The sequence below is a fragment of the Eurytemora carolleeae genome, unplaced genomic scaffold (genome assembly GCF_000591075.1).
Source record: "Eurytemora carolleeae unplaced genomic scaffold, Eaff_2.0 scaffold192, whole genome shotgun sequence".
NCBI lineage: Eukaryota > Metazoa > Arthropoda > Copepoda > Calanoida > Temoridae > Eurytemora > Eurytemora carolleeae.
This window is the reverse complement of record NW_019396100.1, coordinates 1,867-22,378: the sequence shown is the minus strand read 5'-3', so window position 1 is coordinate 22,378 and position 20,512 is coordinate 1,867. Positions and strand designations below refer to the sequence as shown.

The 20,512-nt window shown below is 30.5% G+C and overlaps 2 protein-coding genes across 7 annotated transcripts in view; one reads left to right on the top strand and one right to left on the bottom strand.

Annotated features, from left to right (window-relative positions):
- Positions 1–2,372, top strand: part of LOC111694954 (F-box/WD repeat-containing protein 11) — a gene marked incomplete at its 5' end in the record, with an annotated part of 62,259 nt that extends 59,887 nt beyond the window's left edge. Inside the window, 3 exon segments of one of the 2 annotated variants that reach the window (XM_023464041.1) lie at positions 1,092–1,193; positions 1,736–1,881; positions 2,253–2,372. In XM_023464041.1, the coding sequence (XP_023319809.1) occupies positions 1,092–1,193; positions 1,736–1,853 (220 nt within the window). 2 annotated transcript variants of the gene reach the window in all.
- Positions 2,373–3,909: 1,537 nt separating this feature from the next.
- Positions 3,910–20,043, bottom strand: LOC111694938 (UDP-glucose 4-epimerase). 5 transcript variants are annotated; one of them, XM_023464011.1, is made up of 14 exons: positions 18,740–18,787; positions 16,331–16,392; positions 15,940–16,025; positions 15,838–15,852; positions 12,667–12,767; positions 12,276–12,341; positions 11,940–12,014; positions 11,422–11,521; positions 11,136–11,235; positions 9,898–9,988; positions 9,253–9,319; positions 7,133–7,266; positions 6,634–6,784; positions 3,910–4,364 (listed from the first exon to the last, which is right to left on the bottom strand). In XM_023464011.1, the coding sequence occupies exons 1-14, from the start codon at positions 18,770–18,772 to the stop codon at positions 4,312–4,314; spliced, it is 1,134 nt and encodes a 377-aa protein (XP_023319779.1). In that variant the 5' UTR covers positions 18,773–18,787; the 3' UTR covers positions 3,910–4,311. The 5 variants fall into 5 exon arrangements, with proteins under 5 accessions (XP_023319779.1, XP_023319781.1, XP_023319777.1 ...); XM_023464013.1 differs by lacking the exons at positions 3,910–4,364; positions 18,740–18,787 and adding exons at positions 4,488–5,337; positions 19,995–20,043; XM_023464009.1 differs by lacking the exon at positions 3,910–4,364 and adding an exon at positions 4,488–5,337.
- Between the last annotated feature and the right edge of the window lie 469 nt (positions 20,044–20,512).

Here is a 20,512-nt window from a genome sequence, read left to right as displayed (position 1 = left end):
AACATTAGGAGAGGACACAAAACAGAGATAATTGAGCAAATAAAACAGAGATGGGAACACAGGACACATGATATGATCGGGAGGACAGAAATCATAGTCAAAAGGACAGAAACAGAGACGAGAGGACAGAAAACAAAGATGAAAGAACAGAAAACAGAGATGAGAACAGGAAACAGAGATGAGAGGACAGGAAACAGAGATGAGCACAGGAAACAGAGATGAGAGGACAGAAAACAGATATTAGAGGACAGAAAACAGAGATTAGAGCACAGTAAACAGAAATGAGAGGACAGGAAGCAGAGATGTGAGGACAGAAAACAGTCCGTTTTCTTACAGAAAATGGACTAAAATGATTTCGTACAATCGTCTCTGAAGTCTTATCCTTTGTGAGTAACCCTGTATATTATCAAATTTTATTTAATAGTTTGTCCAAACCTGCACAGTGCAAAATGCCCATATCACTTTAAGAAATGAGCATGCCATTCCGTGCGAATTAATTCAAAAATGTGAATAAAAAAAATTCCATCCCTTAAAGATAAAGAGCCGTCATTCAGAGCAGGATTGACCAAATCCAATAATTTTTTAACCATGTTGCCCTGATATCATAAAGACTTGAAGTGTTTTTTTTTTCACTGACCGGGTAATGATTAAGCCAGGGAAGGTTTATTGAACATCAAAATTGGAGAAAAAAATTCCTGGAAAAAAGTAGAAATTTGACTTTTTTTGAAAATGCGCAAATTCGAAGTGAAAAATCCTCCAAAATTGGAAAATGTTTTGAAATGGCCATCAGAGCAACAGTTAAAAGCTAAAACAGGAAAGGGCCCTGTAAAAGCCTAGTTTCTTTATATTTTAGAAGTGTAGAAGTATAAGCTAGTATATCTTTATATTTTAGAAGTAGAGAAGTATAAGCTAGTATCTATATCTTTATATTTTAGAAGTATAGAAGTATAAGCTAGTATATCTTTATATTTTAGAAGTGTAGAAGTATAAGCTAGTATATCTTTATATTTTAGAAGTGTAGAAGTATAAGCTAGTATATCTTTATATTTTAGAAGTGTAGAAGTATAAACTGGTATATCTTTATATTTTAGAAGTGTAGAAGTAAAGGTTCTGAACACAAGGAAGTGGGAAGCACACAAAGGTCATGTTGTCTGTATTCAACTCAATGCAAGGAGAATAATATCAGGATCCAGGTATTAGATCAACAGTTTTACTCCATGATCTGCCATCTTGCCCTTGCGTTTAGAAATATCCTGCAGCGTATATTCTGCATTTGCCAGAGTTGCAAACTTTAGAATTGCTTGATCAGCTTGATCACCTCTTTTTGTTAATCTTAAAACTTTTAGTTTGTTCAGGAAAGTTTCTAAAATTTAACCATACAAATTGGCGCACAAGAGAACTGTAGTTGGTTGGAATCCGAGGGATATCCAAAAATAGGGAAATATTGTGGATTAAGCAGTTTTCCACCTGAATTGTTCACAGATAGTCAATTTAGAGTAAAATTTGTGCACAGTTTTAAACAGGCTTTACTTATTTTATGCTGTTTTTTGGGCAAGCATTATGGGTAGACACATATATTAAAAGGCGAGCTCTGTGGCTAAATTAGGATCTTCTTTCAAGATAACAAGATGTTGATCTTAGATCATTATATATGTTATTAATAATTGATTTATAATTGATGGATTGAATGATTGATTGAATGATTGATTGATTGATTGATTGATTGATTGTCCAGGGACCGAACCCTGATGATCAACGACTTCTGGTTGAAGACGATGGATACACTATCAAGCATTAAAAAGGAGAACTCAACAGCACACAAATATTCAAGATTTTTAAAGAGACATATTTAGAAAACAACGAGAAAATTACGATATATAGGTTGTGTATATCATAACAAAACTTTTAAGCTTTCTTTTTATATAAGAAAATTAGGTTCATTCTAGCCACAAACTCTAATTTTCTTGTTTCTATCTTTGCAATCTAATATCTTTGACCTCTGACGTATCAAACTAGGAATTATTTTAGAAATATATTAGAGCAAAAGTCTTTTACTCCAGGTTGCAAATTAGAAAATTTAAGTTTGTTGCAAAAACTCTAAAAATGTTTCAGTGCTGTTTAGTGCTTAATGTTTATCCATATCTAAATTATTGGGAGTTTTGATTCAAATCTTTAAAATACTATGGGAGATGCATTATGCTCAAAAGTTTGGTTTCGAAGTCTCTAAACCTATAGATACAGTGCAATTTTAGATAGAAGCCGGTGAATACCATGGTGAAATCGGACTACAGATTGTTTTACATACAGGGTGTCCCACGAAACATGACAATAGCAAGACGACTTGAAAGTCGTCTTTGATATTTGAATTTATTTGTGACAGTTCGTCTTTTATCTACTTTAACATGTATGATTCTTGAAACAATTATCACATAATTCTCCTAGCCCTTGCATTTCCAAAAAGTGGTCTGCGTTTTTTGTGCTTTCAATATTACCGGAGATATAAAGAGTTTGGTTCAGATTTCAATTTTGTTAAATAAAAGCAAAATTGTCGAAATCTGAACGAAATTGTTCACTTGGGGTATTTTGTGATTATTATCTCTAGAAATTTACTTCTAAAATTAGGTTGACAAATAAATGCAGCAAATTATATCAAAAATCAAGACGACATTCAAGTCGTCTTGCATACTGCCATGTTTCGTGGGACACCCTGTACATTAAATCTTTGTAGAACTGTTTCTGTGAACTATTTTAAGTTCCATAAAATAATACTATTTTTTACAATTACTACGGTTAAACCCTAAATGAGCCATACATCGAAAAAATTTATCAAATGTCGTCTTGAAAATTTTTTAATGGGTTTTATACTATTTTACGTAAATCTCAGTATTTGCGAAAATAAATAAATAGCCATGAATATGCGGGAACAGTTCTAAAAAGCTGCATAAAATCATTTAATTAAAAAACTAAATATCTGCAACATTCCATTTTCAGAAAGTGAAGAATACGACATTTTTATGAATTCTTTCGATGTAAGGCTTATTTAGGGTTTACCTGACCTTGTCGTCTAAAGTGATTATTCTTAATTATGTTTAAAGAATGCTAAACAGTTAACATAACTCATATGTTAAGTATTATACATCTAAAAAAATATAATTTTTATAATATATATTCTAATCAGTAATAAATAAATAAATGTATTGCGAACCGTTAAATTTATTTTTAAAACATTCAGAAAAAGAAATATGTTGCCCTTGTATCATTGGTAAATATCACAAAAATGCCAGAAAGTTTAGCTAGGCCAAACCAAAATAAATATAAATTAAGATCACAAGAAATGTTTATTTCTATCCGATGTTTCTGTGAAAGCTGTAGAATATTTTGATTAAAGATGAACCTAAGGACAAAATATAATGGATTGGAGAGGTCGTTGAACTACCTAACACAGGTTCAAATATTTAATCACCGATTCCAAGTTTTATGAAAATTTGAATCGATAATTCAGTATTTGAACCAGTGTTAGGTAGTTCAACGACCTCTCCAATCCATTATATTTCGTCCTTAGGTTCATCTTTAATGTAGTTCAGCAACCTCTTCAATTAATTAAATTCGGCCCCTTACAATTAAAAAATAATGATGAAACAATAAATTTTGGTTCACTATTAAAAGTCAAAACTTTACTGCACAAATCATTTTAAGTCGTTGCATAACAGGAAGGATAAATAAAAAGTATGATTTTTTTAAAAAATTTTATCGTTAAGACTTCAAGTTTTCTTCGGCCCTGATAGGTTGAGATGAGTGTCTATATTTTGACATCAAGAAAACATGAAGTAATGGAGTTGAGTCTTTGTCACAAACTCTGATTTTCTAAACCCTGAATCTTTGCAACCCAATGTTGTAGACCATAGATATTTCCAACTATAATTCTGATCAAATAATCTAAGTTTGAAATATTAAAGGTTTAAACCATCTAGTTGCAAAAATATTAGGATTCGAAAATTTGTCTTTGTGAAAACTCAATTCCTTTGCGGCAATTGCACTGTACAAAAAATCATGTGTCATTTTCACAGTAACTGATCGTTATTTGTAAATGGAATATTATGATATTTTTTTCAATTAATTATTTAAGATCAATATTTGCTCTACAACAAAACTACCTTACAACTGTTTCATACAGTTAAAGAGAGCGTTTGCGAAAAATTAAAGGGGGTGTAGGCTTACGACGAAAAATAAGTGCTTTTTATCGCTATTAATCTTACTTCTATCTGTTGTGTCTATTTGGAGAAAATTGTTAAAAACGACTTTAATATGTATTTATGATCTGTATCCTGTAGGATTAGACAACTGCCATTTATACTCAGAGGAACCTAGAAGTAATAAATAAACTTCAAATCATTTTCAACTTAAAAATAACAATAAAAACATGAAAGAACATAACATCTGTTTAGATTGGGTTGGAAAACCAATCATGAAACAATTGAACACAAAAATTTAACAAAACTAAAAATTTATTTTTAAACTTTTTATAAAATTTGATTTACAACAAATAATAAATTGTCAAATTATATAGATATCTTGATACCTAGACACTCTTTGGTTAGATTATAAATGTGAAGTTATACATAGTAAATGAAAAAACAGAATTTTCATAGACAAAACATTTTTAAATCATGTTATTTACAGTGTCCACAACCAAATATAGGAAAATAAAACATTTTGTACAAACTTTTGATAGATAAAGAAAACAAACAACTGGATCATTTTGAATAGACAGAATGAGTTAAACTTAATCTGTCCATTCAAAAGTTCCCAGCTCAGCTAGATCCTTATAAATGAAAAACTGATTTTTTCTGATATTTAATTTTTCTGAAGTTCCATCCCGCAGTATTCATGTGTCAACATTAACTAATTTCACAGGAATGTTTAAGGCACTTAATTAAATGTTTGAATTACTAAATGCAACTTTTTAATTTAGAAAAAGTGTGTTTTTTTTTTGTACTGAATCCATTAGTTTTTTAATATTGCAAAAAAAAGCTATTATTCATTACACATTGAGCGAATTCATTTACAATAATATTTTTTGCTTTCATATATATTTCATATATATTGACTTATTTTGCTAACAAAGAGAGGAAACAAAAATGGGTAAATTAAAAAAAATTTATACTAATTTATAAATCCAAGTGGAAACTAAAATGACGCTTTTTAGCTACGTTTCTGCGCGCTCTTCAATCATAGTTCTGATAAGTCCACAAGTTTGCAAACCTATTTGACCGATAGTAGATCAATTTTTTGCAAACCCTTGTGGATTCTTAGATTGCCATGTCCACATATCTCGACCTAAACAAAGAACGAACATAAACAAAAACACTAGACAAAGCATGACAATAATTAAAAGTTGTATTTCAACTCGATCACCAGTCACCACACTTAATACTATAGCCAGCAAAGGTAAAATTTATGCAACATTACTGGTACAGTTTGCAGACCTCTTCCTATGGTATTGACCTTTTAGGCTTTTTTATGCGAGCGTAATTGCGTTATTTTGGGATGTAAAACAGTAACGCAGAAGGAATTTTTCAAATTTTGCAATTTTTTCATACTTATTATTCCCCAATCTTAAAAACGTAATTTAATTTTTGGATTTTCTTATGAGCAATTCAATGTTTATTATGCATATTTAAAATTGTCAACTCCAGTGACTTAAACCAGAAATGAATTCAAGAAACTTTTAAAGTGAGCGGGTTAAATTACAGTGAATATTTCAGCAACAGTATTTTCAATATTTTCAAGATGATTAATTATAGTTTAGAATCGCGGTTGACGATATTAAAACACAAGAATATTAAGTGCAAGAGAGACATTTTTCTGGTTTAACAGTATATTTTTCAAATGCCAATATTAATCCTTCACCATTATATCTTTACAGTTAGACAGAACGATTTTTTTTGATGAGGAAGGTAGTTACCATTTTTATTTTTTGGGAACTTGCAATTGCAATTCAGTGACAGTTAAATTCATTTAAAATTCTCTTCTGTCAATTCAGTGATCGATGATAAGAATTTAAAGGGGGGGGGAGGGGGGGGGCACAAAATGGCTTCAATACTTTTATACAGGATTACTCACAAAGAATGATAATAAAGAGACAATGTTAAGATTTTTTTTAATCTTTTCGCTTAAATCTATTAAGTTGTGGAAGACGATACCCGGCCTCCTTACAGCAGATCCAGGAACAAAGGAGTATGAAGAGAGAACGAGACGGCGATCTCTCTTACAGTACCATGTGATCGAACCGAATATATTTCTCGTTACTTTTGTATTATTAGACTTAAAATATATACTGGAAAGTGATTCCTCGTTTCATTGGAGACCGACCTCACGTCCTCCATAAAGTCTTGTATACATTTTAGTTATTTTTCCACCATTAATAATAAAAATAAAATTCAATATTCTTCTGATCAAATTTAACTGCACGTATCGGGGTATTTAAAAAGTGTTGCAGGTCCTCTTTAAAGTCTCATTCTTTGTGAGTAGTCCTGTACACATGTATTAAAGCCATTGTGCTTAGATTAGTTATAGACGGATTATTTCAGGACCACAGATATAAACTACTGAATTTTTTGAAATGTTACTTACACATATCCTCCAGGGAGAGTTTTGATCTCCAACCGAGCTCCTTTGCAGCCAACTCACAACTGGCGTAGCAGCTCGCTACGTCACCAGGGCGCCGGTCAACTAGCTCGTACGGGATCTCTCGACCACTCACCTCAGAGAAGGCTTTTACCATCTAGAATAATTCATTTAACAAAAACATTTAATAAAGGGACTCTGTACATAATTTAAATAATTAAAGGGCATGGTAGCATCATTCAAAATGACCCCCATAGATTTGGAGAGAGCTCAGGGACGAAGGGGTTAGTCTTGGAGCAATGGCTCACTATAATGCAATTGGGGGAGCTACGGAAAATGGGAGAGAAAATTCTGAGTTGGCACACACCATGCGGAGCAAACCCCTCATCTATCCCTGAGAGACTGAGAGAGCTATATTCTAAAGATCAAAGCGACTGGATTTATATTTCATTTAATAACCCCCCCCCCCCTACCCCTTAACGGAGGAACCAGTATCCTGTAGTACCTGGAGAACTGTCTGCCCTCGACCTGTGCCTAGGTTGTATATCTTGAGCCCGGAGTAGGTTGGATCCAGTATCTGCCGGATGGCCGCCACGTGGCCCATAGCCAGGTCCATCACGTGTATATAGTCGCGGCATCCTACCAATCAACCAATCAATGATTCAAATACTTGTTATCTAAATTGATTAAAACTCATTTTTGTCACTGAAAAATGTATAAAAGAAGTGTAAAATGTATAAAAGAAGTGTAAAATGTATAAAAGAAGTGTAAAATGTATAAATGAAGTGTAAAATGTATAAAAGAAGTGTGAAATGTATAAAACGAAGTGTAAACTGTATAAAAGAGGTGTAATCTGTATAAAAGAAGTGTAAAATGTATAAAAGAAGTGTAAAATGTATAAAAGAAGTGAAAAATGTATAAAAGAAGTGAAAAATTTATAAAAGAAGTTAAAAATGTATGAAAGAAGTGAAAAATGTATAAAAGAAGTGAAAAATGTATAAAAGAAGTGAAAAATGTATAAAAGAAGTGAAAAATAGTGAAAAATGTATAAAAGAATTGAAAAATGTATAAAAGAAGTGTAACATGTATAAAGGAAGTGATAAACTGTATAAAAGAAATGTAAAATGTATAAAAGAACTGTAAATTGCATAAAAGAAGTGTAAAATGTAAAAAAGAAGTGAAAAATGTATAAAAGAAGTGAAAAATGTATAAAAGAATTGAAAAATGTATGAAAGAAGTGTAAACTGTATAAAGGAAGTGATAAAGTGTATAAAATAAATGTAAAATGTATAAAAGAACTGTAAACTGCATAAAAGAAGTGTAAAATGTAAAAAAGAAGTGAAAAATGTATAAAAGAAGTTAAAAATGTATAAAAGAAGTGAAAAGTGTATAAAAGAAGTGAAAAATGTATAAAAGAAGTGAAAAATGTATAAAAGAAGTGAAAAATGTATAAAAGAAGTGAAAAATGTAGTGAAAAATGTATAAAAGAATTGAAAAATGTATAAAAGAAGTGTAACATGTATAAAGGAAGTGATAAACTGTATAAAAGAAATGTAAAATGTATGAAAGAAGTGTAAACTGCATAAAAGAAGTGTAAAATGTAAAAAAGAAGTGTATATATATTTCAGACAGTCCTTCTAAAGAAACTGAAATAATTTAAATTAATTGAAGACTGCAAAGTCATCTTTCAATTTAGAAATAGTTTTCGGCATTTTTAATAGGCAATCTAATTTAACAATAATTTTTTATGACACAATAATTGAAAAATATCCCTAATCCCTCTTTTCCAAAATGTGCTGTCCCAGTTTTTTGCTTTCATAAATGCCGGAGATATAAATGATTTCGTTCAGAATTAGACAATTTCATAATCTAATTTAATAATTTGAATTTTAAACAAAATTCTCTGTTAAATTTGAAAGCAAACAAAGGGCAAACCCATTTTAGAAATTTTAGGACTATGACTATTTTGTGATAGCTGTCACGTGGATTTAACGGTTCTGTCAATATTCCAGAAAGCTGTGACTTTCGATCACAATTTGACCCCTTAAACATAATTTGTTAGCCTTTTTTCGTAAATACTTTTTTGTTAGCCTATGCATTTAGAATGAAAATGTATAAAATAAACAAATCCGTAAAGTAAATGATTATTGAATTAAAGACTAAAACACGTTTGATTTCAAATAGAAGAAACCGAATGCTGCTCACTCTGGTTAGTCCGGTGTGCTGTTAACATAACAAAATATTACTTGAATTACGTTGCCTTTAAAGAATGCCGCAAACTATGTCAAAGGTCAGTTTAAAGTTTCAATCAATCAGAATTATTCCGTTTTATTTAGAATAGGCCTGTAGGAACATAAAATGTATAAGATGAGAGTAAAGAATTATTCCGTTCTATTTAGAATAGAACTGTAGGACTGTAGGTCTGTAGGAACATAAAATGTATAAGATGAGAGTAAAGAATTATTCCGTTCTATTTAGAATAGGACTGTAGGATCTGTAGGAACATAAAATGTATAAGATGAGAGTAAAGAATTATTCCGTTCTATTTAGAATAGGACTGTAGGTCTGTAGGAGCATAAAATGTATAAAATTAGAGTAAAGAATTATTTTCAATACGTCTTGTACCTGTTCCATCCTCGGTATCATAATCACTTCCATAAACCATCAGTTTTTCTCTCCTACCGACAGCAACCTGAATTCATCAGATGAAAGGAGTTGAGTCTTTAGTTATCTAATCCCAATATCTTTGCAACCTGATGGTTTAAACCTTTGATATTTCAAACTTAAGATAATATGATTCAATAGAACTTATAATTTGAAATATTTTCTGCTACAACATTGGGTTTAAAAGATACAGAGATTAGAAAACCAGAGTTTGTGACCAAGACTACATTCCTTAAATTCAGCCAATTCAGCTAATTGCCATTTGGAAAATTTCAAATTTAACAAAAAAAAATTTAGTTGAAAAAATGTTTGAATAAAGGAACTTCAGTTAAAAAGAAAGAGAACATGATTAAAGAATAAAAGGTTAAACCATGAATAAATACTATTTTAATGTGAGTTGGTTTGTTAGTGTTCATTAAACATCAAACTATTGTTGACTAAAAATACGATTTTTTTACATCTTGGAATTTATCAATCAACAGTTAAAACAGACATAGCCAGTTCACACATTTTTTGTTTATTAAAAGATATTATCCACATGTAAAAGAAACAATAAAAAACGCAAAGCGCCCTAAAAGTTTAACTAAAATGAAGTATATATCTAACCTGTGCAATATAAGGCATAAGATTGTTTGGAATACCCTGGGGATCTTCCCCTATACATCCAGATGGGTGGGCACCCACAGGGTTAAAGTACCTGAACAGATCATGATTAGTGGGCCGTTTACGCAGAATCAGCTTTGTGGTCATTAATAGGGTTAAAAACAGCTGAATGAGCAAAGACAAGGCCGGCAAAAGTTAATATGAACAGATACAAATTTTGGTGCAGTGTTAAAATTCTAAACTGTCCTGTCTTTCCGTAAATAATCTTCATGTACAACTATGCTCAAGAGTCAATAATCTTCATGCATTTTGTACAACTTTGCTTAAGAGTCAATAATCTTCATGTATTCTGTCAACTTTGCTCAAGAGTCAATAATCTTCATGTATTCAATACAACTTTGCTCAAGAGACAATAATTTTCATGTATTCTGTCAACTTTGCTCAAGAGTCAATAATCTTCTTGTATTCTGTACAACTTTGCTCAAGAGTCAATTATCTTCATGTATTCAGTACAACTTTGCTCAAGAGTCAACAATCTTCATGATTCTGTACAACTTTGCTCAAGAGTCAATAATCTTCATGTATTCTGTACAACTTTGCCCAAGAGTCAATAATCTTCATGTTTTCTATACAAATTTGCTCAAGAGTCAATAATTTTCATGTATTCTGTACAACTTTGCTCAAGAGTCAATAATCTTCATGTGTTCTGTACAACTTTGCTCAAGAGTCAATAATCTTCATGTATTCTGTCAACTTTGCTCAAGAGTCAATAATCTTCATGTATTCTATACAACTTTGCTCAAGAGACAATAATTTTCTTGTATTCTGTCAACTTTGCTCAAGAGTCAATAATCTTCATGTATTCTGTACAACTTTGCTCAAGAGTCAATAATCTTCATGTATTCTGTACAACTTGGCTCAAGAGTCAATAATCTTCATGTATTCTGTCAACTTTGCTCAAGAGTCAATAATCTTTATGATTCTGTACAACTTGGCTCAAGAGTCAATAATCTTAATGTATTCTGTACAGCTTGGCTCAAGAGTTGGAGCTGGGTCTTCAAATACACTGGACTGAGCCAACTTAAATAAAAAAATTTGCCCGTATTTTACTAGAATATTTAGATAATTTAAATTCATCAGAATTAACGAACTAAAAGAAACGTTTTCCATTCTTAAATAGAATATTCGTTAATTTAAAAAACTTTCATTCGTTAACGAAACAAGTTAACACACTTAATTACCTTAGAAGTTGGCAGCCCCAGTCTGGGTTAGCAGCCACTACATCCTTCATAATCTCTTCCATAAAGAACTTGGTTTTCCCGTAGGGGTTAGTACAGTTCCCTAAATATATCATTCAGATGTCAGAGAACCTTCAATTTATAACCTATTTTTATACTTTTAATGTATATTCTATTATTTTCAATGCTTATTTTTTACATTTTTAGCTCTATTTTGGTGGTCAATTTTGTACTTTACAGAAAAAATTAACGTTCTCCTTTATGATAAATGAAACTTCTTGAAGTATACCTGTAGGGTGGTTTTCATCTACTGGTAGGTATTGGGGTTGACCGTAAACTGTAGCGCTAGAACTAAACACCAACCTTTTCACACCAAACTCCATCATTACCTAATAATAAAAATAATAATAATAATAATAATAATAATCATAACTATAACAATAATAATAATAAATAGTAAAGATAAAAATAATGATAATAATTATAAAATTAACAATAATGAACACGAAGAACAATTGTCACAATAAATGGTGGTGTAATATAAATGACATATATACATATTATACTATGCTAGCTAAGGTCCTGGCGTTACCTGTGGAATAACAAAAAATTCTAATGTAAAAAAATCGACTTAAAAAAGATTTTAAAAAACTCTTAATTTTTAGCCTATATTTACCCTGGGTTCCCTCAAAAAAATTCAGCCAATTTGGTCCAGCCTTTGGGCAGCTATAGCTGACATATATGAGCGATCAAGGAACTTTATCATATATTATATAGATTTTATTCTTTATCATACTGGTTTTATACCTCCATCAAGTTTGCGCTTCCAGTAACATTATTCCCATAATATTTAAGGGGAAGGGCACAAGATTCTCCAACAGCCTAAAATAAAGGGTTAAAAATCTATGAAAATAGGGCCAAACACATGTCCCTTGGGAGCAGCTTATTATTAGAATATTACAAAGTTGGTGGAAACTACATCAAGCTTTTATCAAATATATTGGCTTCAAGCATTTCTTATTTCTTTCTTTTTCAAGTTTCGCTTTTTTCAATTTTATCTGCTATGTTTTTTGTCCCAAAAGTCCAAATGTTAATAAATTTCCACTTATTTTTTTCAACCCTTCTAAATATTTTAAAACGCACCTTGAGGGCCGCAAAATGAATAACACAATCTATTTTCTGCTCTCCAGAGTGGTAAAAAGAGAACACCTGCAAAATAATTTGTTATGAATGATTTCTTGCATGCTTTGTTTTAATGGTTCTTATTAATTGCATGCATATGATATTATTCTTAAGAGCACGACAATGATTCCTAAAATTAGTTATAATTATAATTTTAAGATTTTATAAATGGCGAATAAATTAGTTATGCACATCCTCCGATATGTTCAGGATTGTTTTCGCTGAGTAGGAAAAAATAAAAATAAATTTACTATAAAAACTAGAAATCTACTTCATAAAAACTAGAAATCTACTTCATAAAAACTAGAAATCTACTTCATAAAAACTAGAAATCTACTTCATAAAAACTTACCGTTCTTAGAGCATGCTTATTGCAGATATCTACTTCATGAAAGACGACTTTTTTCCCAGTTAATTGTTGAACTCTACTGAGAGACTCTGGGTATATGTTTCCTAAAGGAACATTTAAAACTATTAAAAAAGCACAAAATCGTGATTTATTTCAAAACGATCAGTGGCCGAATTTAAAGAATTTGAGCGGTGGTTTAAATTTAAGCCGCGGCTTAAATATTGTTGGTTCCACTCAAAATTGTATCAAATGTTTCAAGATTTAAGCCGGCGCTTAATTTAAACCGGGTTTTGGCAGATTTAAACCGCGGCTTAAATTCTTTAAATTCCACCTCAGGTTTCATTTGCTACAGGATTAGCCAACTTAATATTTCATAATGAAATCCTTCTAAAAAGCGTATATTGGTTTCCGATAAGAATATTTATAGAAATATAATCTTTTAACAATATTATTGAACGAACAATATTATGTTAATACTAATTAAAAAGTATAAACCGGGGGGTGTCCACTAAGTTTAAGATATTATAGACAATCTGGAATTTAACTGGACAATAAACACAATTTCCTTCTTAAAATTCTCATTGATTCCACTTAGATACAATACATTCAAATAGATTATCAAGTACAATAGGTGGCAACAGAGAAATGAACAAATTATACACAACGTCACAAGTGTCAAATATAACAAAGAAAACGAAATTGTCTCACATTAGTTGACATGTTTTCTAAGATTAAATAAAAACAGAAACTAAAAAAACATAAAATTGCACTTATTTTACTGTAAGAAAAGCACTTTATTCTAAAATTATCACTATTATTGATAATTTTGTCGGACACAAAAACTGAATTGACACTTGTGACGACAGAATACAACTGTACTGAGAGTGTACAAATTCTACGTTGCCATCTATTGTACTTAACAATCTATTTGAATACACTTATATCTCATAAAAATAGTGGGGATATCTTTGTTCTTCTTTCTGAAAGTTTTCAATTTATAAAATACGGTTATTTAATGAAAGTAAATAGCAAAGACAAGAAAGATTTCTTTTATCAAGAAAAATATTGACAATATCTTCCGCATTGTTTCTCAGATAAAAGCAATATTCGACTAGGTTTAATTCCTGCATCAAAAACAATAGGATCGACTGGAAAAGTTAAAAAAAGTTAAAAATACAACAAAACTAAAAAAAAATATAACTAAACCGAATATTTGTGGAAACCCGGGATATTACAAAATATAACCACATATCTAGAAATTTACATGACATAAACAAAAACCACACACAGATAAAGAAATACAAGAAAACGTTCACAAAAAAAGAAAATCAATCATAATTTTTCTTAAATTTAACAACTGTGAACTTTTTGTCATAACAAAAGCGGATTTCTAGTCCATCTGTTCCGTTGGAAGGTTAAAGTGTAATATTTGAATTATATCGAATTGAACTAATCTTAAAGAGACTGGTGACGTAATTGTATTGAATTGAACTAAGCTTAAAGGGACTGGTGAAGTAATTATATCGAATTGAACTAAGTTTAAAGGGACTGGTGACGTAATTATATGAAATTAAATTAAGCTTAAAGGGACTGGTGACGTAATTATATCAAATTAAACTAAGCTTAAAGGGACAGGTGACGCAATTATACATATTGAATTAAGCTTGAAGAGACTGGTGACGTAATTATATTAAATTGAATTAAGCTTAAAGGGACAGGCGACGTAATTATATCGAATTAAATTAGACTTAAAGAGACTGGTGACGTAATTATATTGAATTGAATTAAGCTTAAAGGGACAGGTGACGTAATTATATCGAATTAAATTAAGCTTAAAGGGACTGGTGACGTAATTATATCAAATTAAATTAAGCTTAAAGGGACAGGTGACGTAATTATATCGAATTAAACTAAGCTTAAAGGGACAGGTGCCGTAATTATATTTAATTGAATTAAGCTTAAAGAGACTGGTGAAGTAATTATATCGAATTGAACTAAGTTGAAAGGGACTGGTGACGTAATTATATTGAATTGAACTAAGTTTAAAGAGAAAGGTGACGTAAATATATCGAATTGAACTAAGCTTAAAGGGACAGGTGGCGTAATTATATCGAATTAAACTAAGCTTAAAGGGACAGGTGACGTAATTATATCGAATTGAACTGAGCTTAAAGGGACTGGTGGCGTAATTATATCGAATTGAACTAAGCTTAAAGGGATTGTCGACGTAATTATATCGAATTGAACTGAGCTTAAAGGGTTGTGTACCCGATTCACGACGGTATTCATCTTCGCTTGAGCATGATGACGAAGGAATTATTGTTTTTTTTCTGTTAAAAAATTGATTGTTTTCAAATGTTGGCTCTTGCAGTAAATGTGACTTGCGTATTTATGTCACAGAAAATAGAAAATCAACAGAATTCTGCACATTAAAAAATATAATCTCAAAGTTTCCCAGATAAAGGTTTCAAGGGTAGGATCTGTTATGTAACGTATTAATTGAATGCGCACTTAAAATTATGTTGACAGTCCCTTTAAAGCACCGACAAATATTAGATCTCCGTGTCCGTAAATATACATCAGATAGTGGGTATTGTAAAAATATACCGTAAATATACATCAGATAGTGGGTATTGTAAAATACACCGTAAATATACATCAGATAGTGGGTATTGTAAAAATACACCGTAAATATACATCAGATAATGGGTATTGTAAAAATACACCGTTAATATACATCAGATAGAGGGTACTGTAAAAATACAACGTAAATATATACATCAGATAGTGGGTATTGTAAAAATACACCGTAAAAATACATCAGATAGTGGGTATTGTAAAATACACCGTAAAAATACATCAGATAGTAGGTATGGTAAAAATACAGGGTTATCAGAAAGGAGGAGACTGCAAACACTATTTGAAAGTCTTCAAATATGGGGATCCCAAGTTTAAAGGAAGTCTGCCTTGAATGTGGTATATTTTTGGCTGGTTTTGAGAAGGAAAGGAAAACGTTTTCAGTTGCAGGAAGTCATAGATGTAAGGACACGTTTAAACAGACAGTATAAAATTTGTATAATCGTCTCTGAAGTCTCATTCTTTGTGGGTAACCCTAAAACACGTTAAACATATTTACACAGTTTTATTTACATATTTCAACAAATATGTACGTACCCTTTCCAGATTGCACTAAAAACAGATAATTGTTTAAATATTTTTGTAATTATAGACATCAGATTTTAAAATTTTTGTGCTAATGTACTGCATGGAATATACCTTTTATACTGTTTACAAAGTTGTCAACAACAATAACATTGTACTCCTCCTTTAACAGTTCTATTACTGTATGTGATCCAACATATCTACAACATTACAGAGATTAGCAACATCAACATCAACATCAACATCAACATTATCATCAACATCAACATTTAAATGAATCATAATTCAAAATTTTTTTATTTTTGAGTAAAGTGATCTTGATATTTGAAATTTTTTGTTGATTATTAAATGAACAATGAGTAAATTGTTGTCCAAACTTATGACCAAAGCAAGAGAAAAAATATTTGCTGTTTTCTATAAAATTTAGAACCAGTAAATGGACTTCTGTAGACAAAGCATAGATGAAGAATCCCTTTAAAGTTTATAATGTTAATATTCTACTAACCCTGCTCCTCCAGTCACTAGAATAGTTTTCCCTGTCCCAGCCATCTTTATTTCTTCACTTCCCTGGACAACAATATTTATATAATAACTAGCAATAGTGTGTTGCCATCAATATAGTTTCAGTAGAAGTAAATATTTCAATTTACTGATATCGACGATTGAAGGATTCATAACTCTAATTGGATAATGAGATATATGGAAAGATAGATGTTACCGCCATACAATTTCTATTGGTTCAGATTCAGAATATAGACAACAAACACATGACAGAACCCTGATTAAATCAGGCGCTAATGGACTCGGTATACAGGAGTGGCCAAGATTTAAATTATTATTCATAGATATAGTTACTCCCACCGTTTACCAGCACTTGGTATTAAATAATGATTTTAATTTAGAATTTTAGAATTTCAAATATTCAAATAAATATATTTAGCCGTGTACGGCCACGGGTTGCCTAAAAAAATCGAGCAAGCTAAAGCAAGAGAACATTATGGTATGTTGTGGTACTCAGAGGCGCAATAAGCACTTTTACGAGGGGTGTGCGAAAGGGGTTCAAAATACCCCCCACCCCCCTAGTTGCGTCACTGCAAAGATACTAGATGAGCTCAATAAAAATGGGAATTAAGAGTTAATAGTTTGATAACAACAGTAATGAAAAATGGCTTGTATATAAAAAGTTTTGTGCATTGTATAGGTCTTTTTCAAATCTTCTTGAAAAAGGATCTTCCGTTTTTTATCTTTATAACTGTTGAAGATATTTAATATACTAGCCTTAGAGGGCGCTTCGCGTCCATCTTCCAAATTAATTGTGAACATGTTCTCTTTGCGTATATTGTAAAACAAAACAAAAATAATTCGCGGATTTTCACAAAAAATTTCGTGGATTTTCAAAATTTTCAAAAATTTATTGAAGATCGAATTTTGATGGAGACAAATATTTAAAATTTCAATCATTCATAAACCTTCCCTGGGGTCCCTAAATGTCCCACAAAAAATTTTGGCCCGATCGGTTCAGCCGTTTTGACGTTTATTGGATACAAACAAACAGACAGACACCAAAACAAACAAACAGACAGACAAGCCAAATTTATATATAGACAAAGGAATTGAGTCTTTTCCACAAACTCAAATTTTTAAACCTTTATATCTGTTCAAACTAATAGCGCAACCCTTTGATATTTCAAACTTAGACTATTTGATCTAACAGAATGTATAGTTTGAAATATCTAAGGTCTACAACAATTAGTTGAGAAGATAAACAAATTAGAAAATAAGATTTTGTTGCAAAGACTCAATTCCTTTATATATAAATAAAAAACGTTTTTCAAAATTTATATAATATATTTTGAGATATCCATCAAAATGGAAAACAAAAATTTAAAAATCCTTTGTACTAAGAGGAGTTTTTATTAACTGTTTTCTTTATAAAGGAATTGAATTCTTAGCACAAACTGTATACTTTGTTAAATCTAAGATATAAGTTTGAAATATCAAATGTTTACGCCATGTTGCAAAGATATGGAATTAAAAAATTTGAGTTACTGGGAAAATTTCTTTAGAGTGTGGATTGGTTTTTAATATTTTTTTTAAATGGATAACATAATTCAATCTATTCTCACATAAGAAGAAATTGTACTGACATGTCACGAATCATATAAAACCACAAGTGTTTATCAGACAAAATTCAATTATAGACTTCATCAACAAGTAATAATTCTATTTCATGTTTCTGACATATTTCATTCTTAAACTTGATGTCAAATCATGAAATCTATATATTTTGAGTATTACAATATTTTTCTGTGAATTTTTTTGTTGTTGACTTCATATAAGAACTTAATGAATGACTTTCACAAACAACAAACAATATTTATTAATTTAGCTGAAACATATTTTTTGACATTAGACGACTTTAAGATAGGATGTCAGTGTAACTTTAACCGTACTTGAGAATCCAGGTTCTGAATTGAATTTATTTGTTTGTTATGGTTTTTTTATTGTTAGTGCAATTCTTATTTTTATAGATGTAATGTACACTTTAAAAAGTTCTTATTTTTATAGATGTAATGTACACTTTAAAAAGTTCTTATTTTTATAGATGTAATGTACACTTTAAAAAGTTCTTATTTTTATAGATGTAATGCACACTTTAAAAAGTTCTTATTTTTATAGATGTAATGTACACTTTAAAAAATTCTTATTTTTATAGATGTAATGTACACTTTAAAAAATTCTTATTTTTATAGATGTAATGTACACTTTAAAAAAGAATTCACTTAATAATGTTAAAGACGAAAATTGATAGATGCATGGTTCAGCTGCTGCTTTTTAAATGATTTGAAATAAAATTTATATAACAAAAATTGCTATTTTATCTATTAGAAATATGAAATGCCCCCCCCCTCACCCCTCCTATCCTCCTATCCTCTCCATGCCTCATGCAATACACTGTAGAACTGCTAAAGAAATATATATTGTTGGTTCATAGCTTTCTACAGGCTTTCTCCATCAAAGAGAAAGCTTCTGAAAAAATATACAATATTTTTATTCTCTTCAAAGGAATTGAGTCTTTGCCACAAAATCTGATTTTCTAATCCCTATATTTTTGGAACCAAATGTTGCAAACCTTAGATATTTCAAGCTATGAATTCTGTTAAATCAAATAATAAGAGTTTGAAATATCAACAACGGGTTCTAAATATATCGGTGTATAAATATTTGATTTTTTTACAAAGATTCAATTCCTTTAGAAATTTTTTACTTTCGTAAAACAAGCTTAGAAAAATTGGTACAGACATGTGTTACATAAAAAGATGTACAAAATTGTACAATAAATACATTGTACTGTACAATATGTAAGCCATACACGTACATGACGCACTGTAATTGAATTTTAAGATACTTAATGTGTAAGTATGGCGTGTCATAGTGATCCACAGCTTGCAAGCTCTCAAGCAAAAATTTATGAGAATTTGTTGAATTACATTACTTCTTAGAACTAAAGCTAACGACAAAAGTGATACAAAAACTATAAGTGAGTTTGTGAGAGGGGGGAGGGGTGGTTGCGCTCAAGGTTTTGGAATTGTTCCTACATGGTTTTGGAGTAAAATGTGAAAATTTATCCGGCCTTTGATGAAAAGTCTTTTAGAAAGGGTATACTTTTAAACCAAAAATTGAAAAAAAGCTCTGCTACCCTTTTTTTACTGTTTTTGTTCAAATATTTGCAAGGGTAAAAATCGCAAATTTCAGTCCAATTGTAGCCTGCAGTGGCAAAAAAATCTTTTTAGCTAGATACATACAGGTTTTATTAGAGCTGGTTATTTAATTCATTGTTGCCATTAAAAATGCGTTTTTAAAAAATGTTCTTTGTCAAATTTAGAGCCAATTCTATATGTCATGCGCTATAGCAAAAATCATCAAAGTATTTAGATATCTGAGGAATACTAAGTTTTGTCTTACTACTTGGACTGAAATTTAAGCAATATTTTTCCTCTGTAGGAAGTGTAAGAAAAGCAAATTTATTCGGTTATATTTTATAAATTCAGAACATTCTAAATAGCTCTTTTAATAGAGGAGTTATGATAAAAAACAGAAAATATTTAAATTTTATTTTAGTTCAACGTGGTATGGCGCGCAAATGTATAAATATTTTTTTGACTTACCATGCATGGAGGCATTGTTTTTGTTTGATATTTCTGAAATAATTAAAAACATTTAATAGACTTCGTTTTCAGAACGAATAAAATTTTCTTTTGGCGGGATATTTTCTGTATAATCAGGCCTCTTGAAAAGGTGGTCTTCATGATAACCTTGAATCATGAACTAAAATCATGCAAAAGAAAATACTTCTACACCGTAACAGTTGTTGCCGGATATATCTATCGTATGATTTGATTGTTTAAAATTTTCCATTCTTTATTTAAAGGGACTGTAGGCGTAATTCAAAGTGACCCTCCGTTTGTTTATGGCTTATTCGATTCAAAACAGTCCAAACCTTTGAAATTCAAGGATGACGATTGACGGCCTTATCCTTATTTATCTAAAGAAAAGATTGAAATTGTTGAACTTTTTGCCAGGAGTTATATAGAAGAAATATTGGTATTTTCTTTACAAAAGTCGCAGAAATTAAATATTTACAGGCGAGGTTTTAAATACTGCATTACATATGTAGCACGGGCAG

What these genes read in the sequence shown, in the direction of transcription:
- LOC111694938 (XM_023464009.1), bottom strand. Translation starts at nt 18,772, where the DNA reads ATGAGGCATGGAGAGGATAGGAGGATAGGAGGG. An exon ending in TTCATTTTGCGGCCCTCAAG is followed by an intron (nt 12,015 to 12,275) that starts GTGCGTTTTAAA and finishes CCTTTATTTTAG; the next exon opens with GCTGTTGGAGAATCTTGTGC. An exon ending in GAGGGCAGACAGTTCTCCAG is followed by an intron (nt 6,785 to 7,132) that starts GTACTACAGGAT and finishes GAATTATTCTAG; the next exon opens with ATGGTAAAAGCCTTCTCTGA.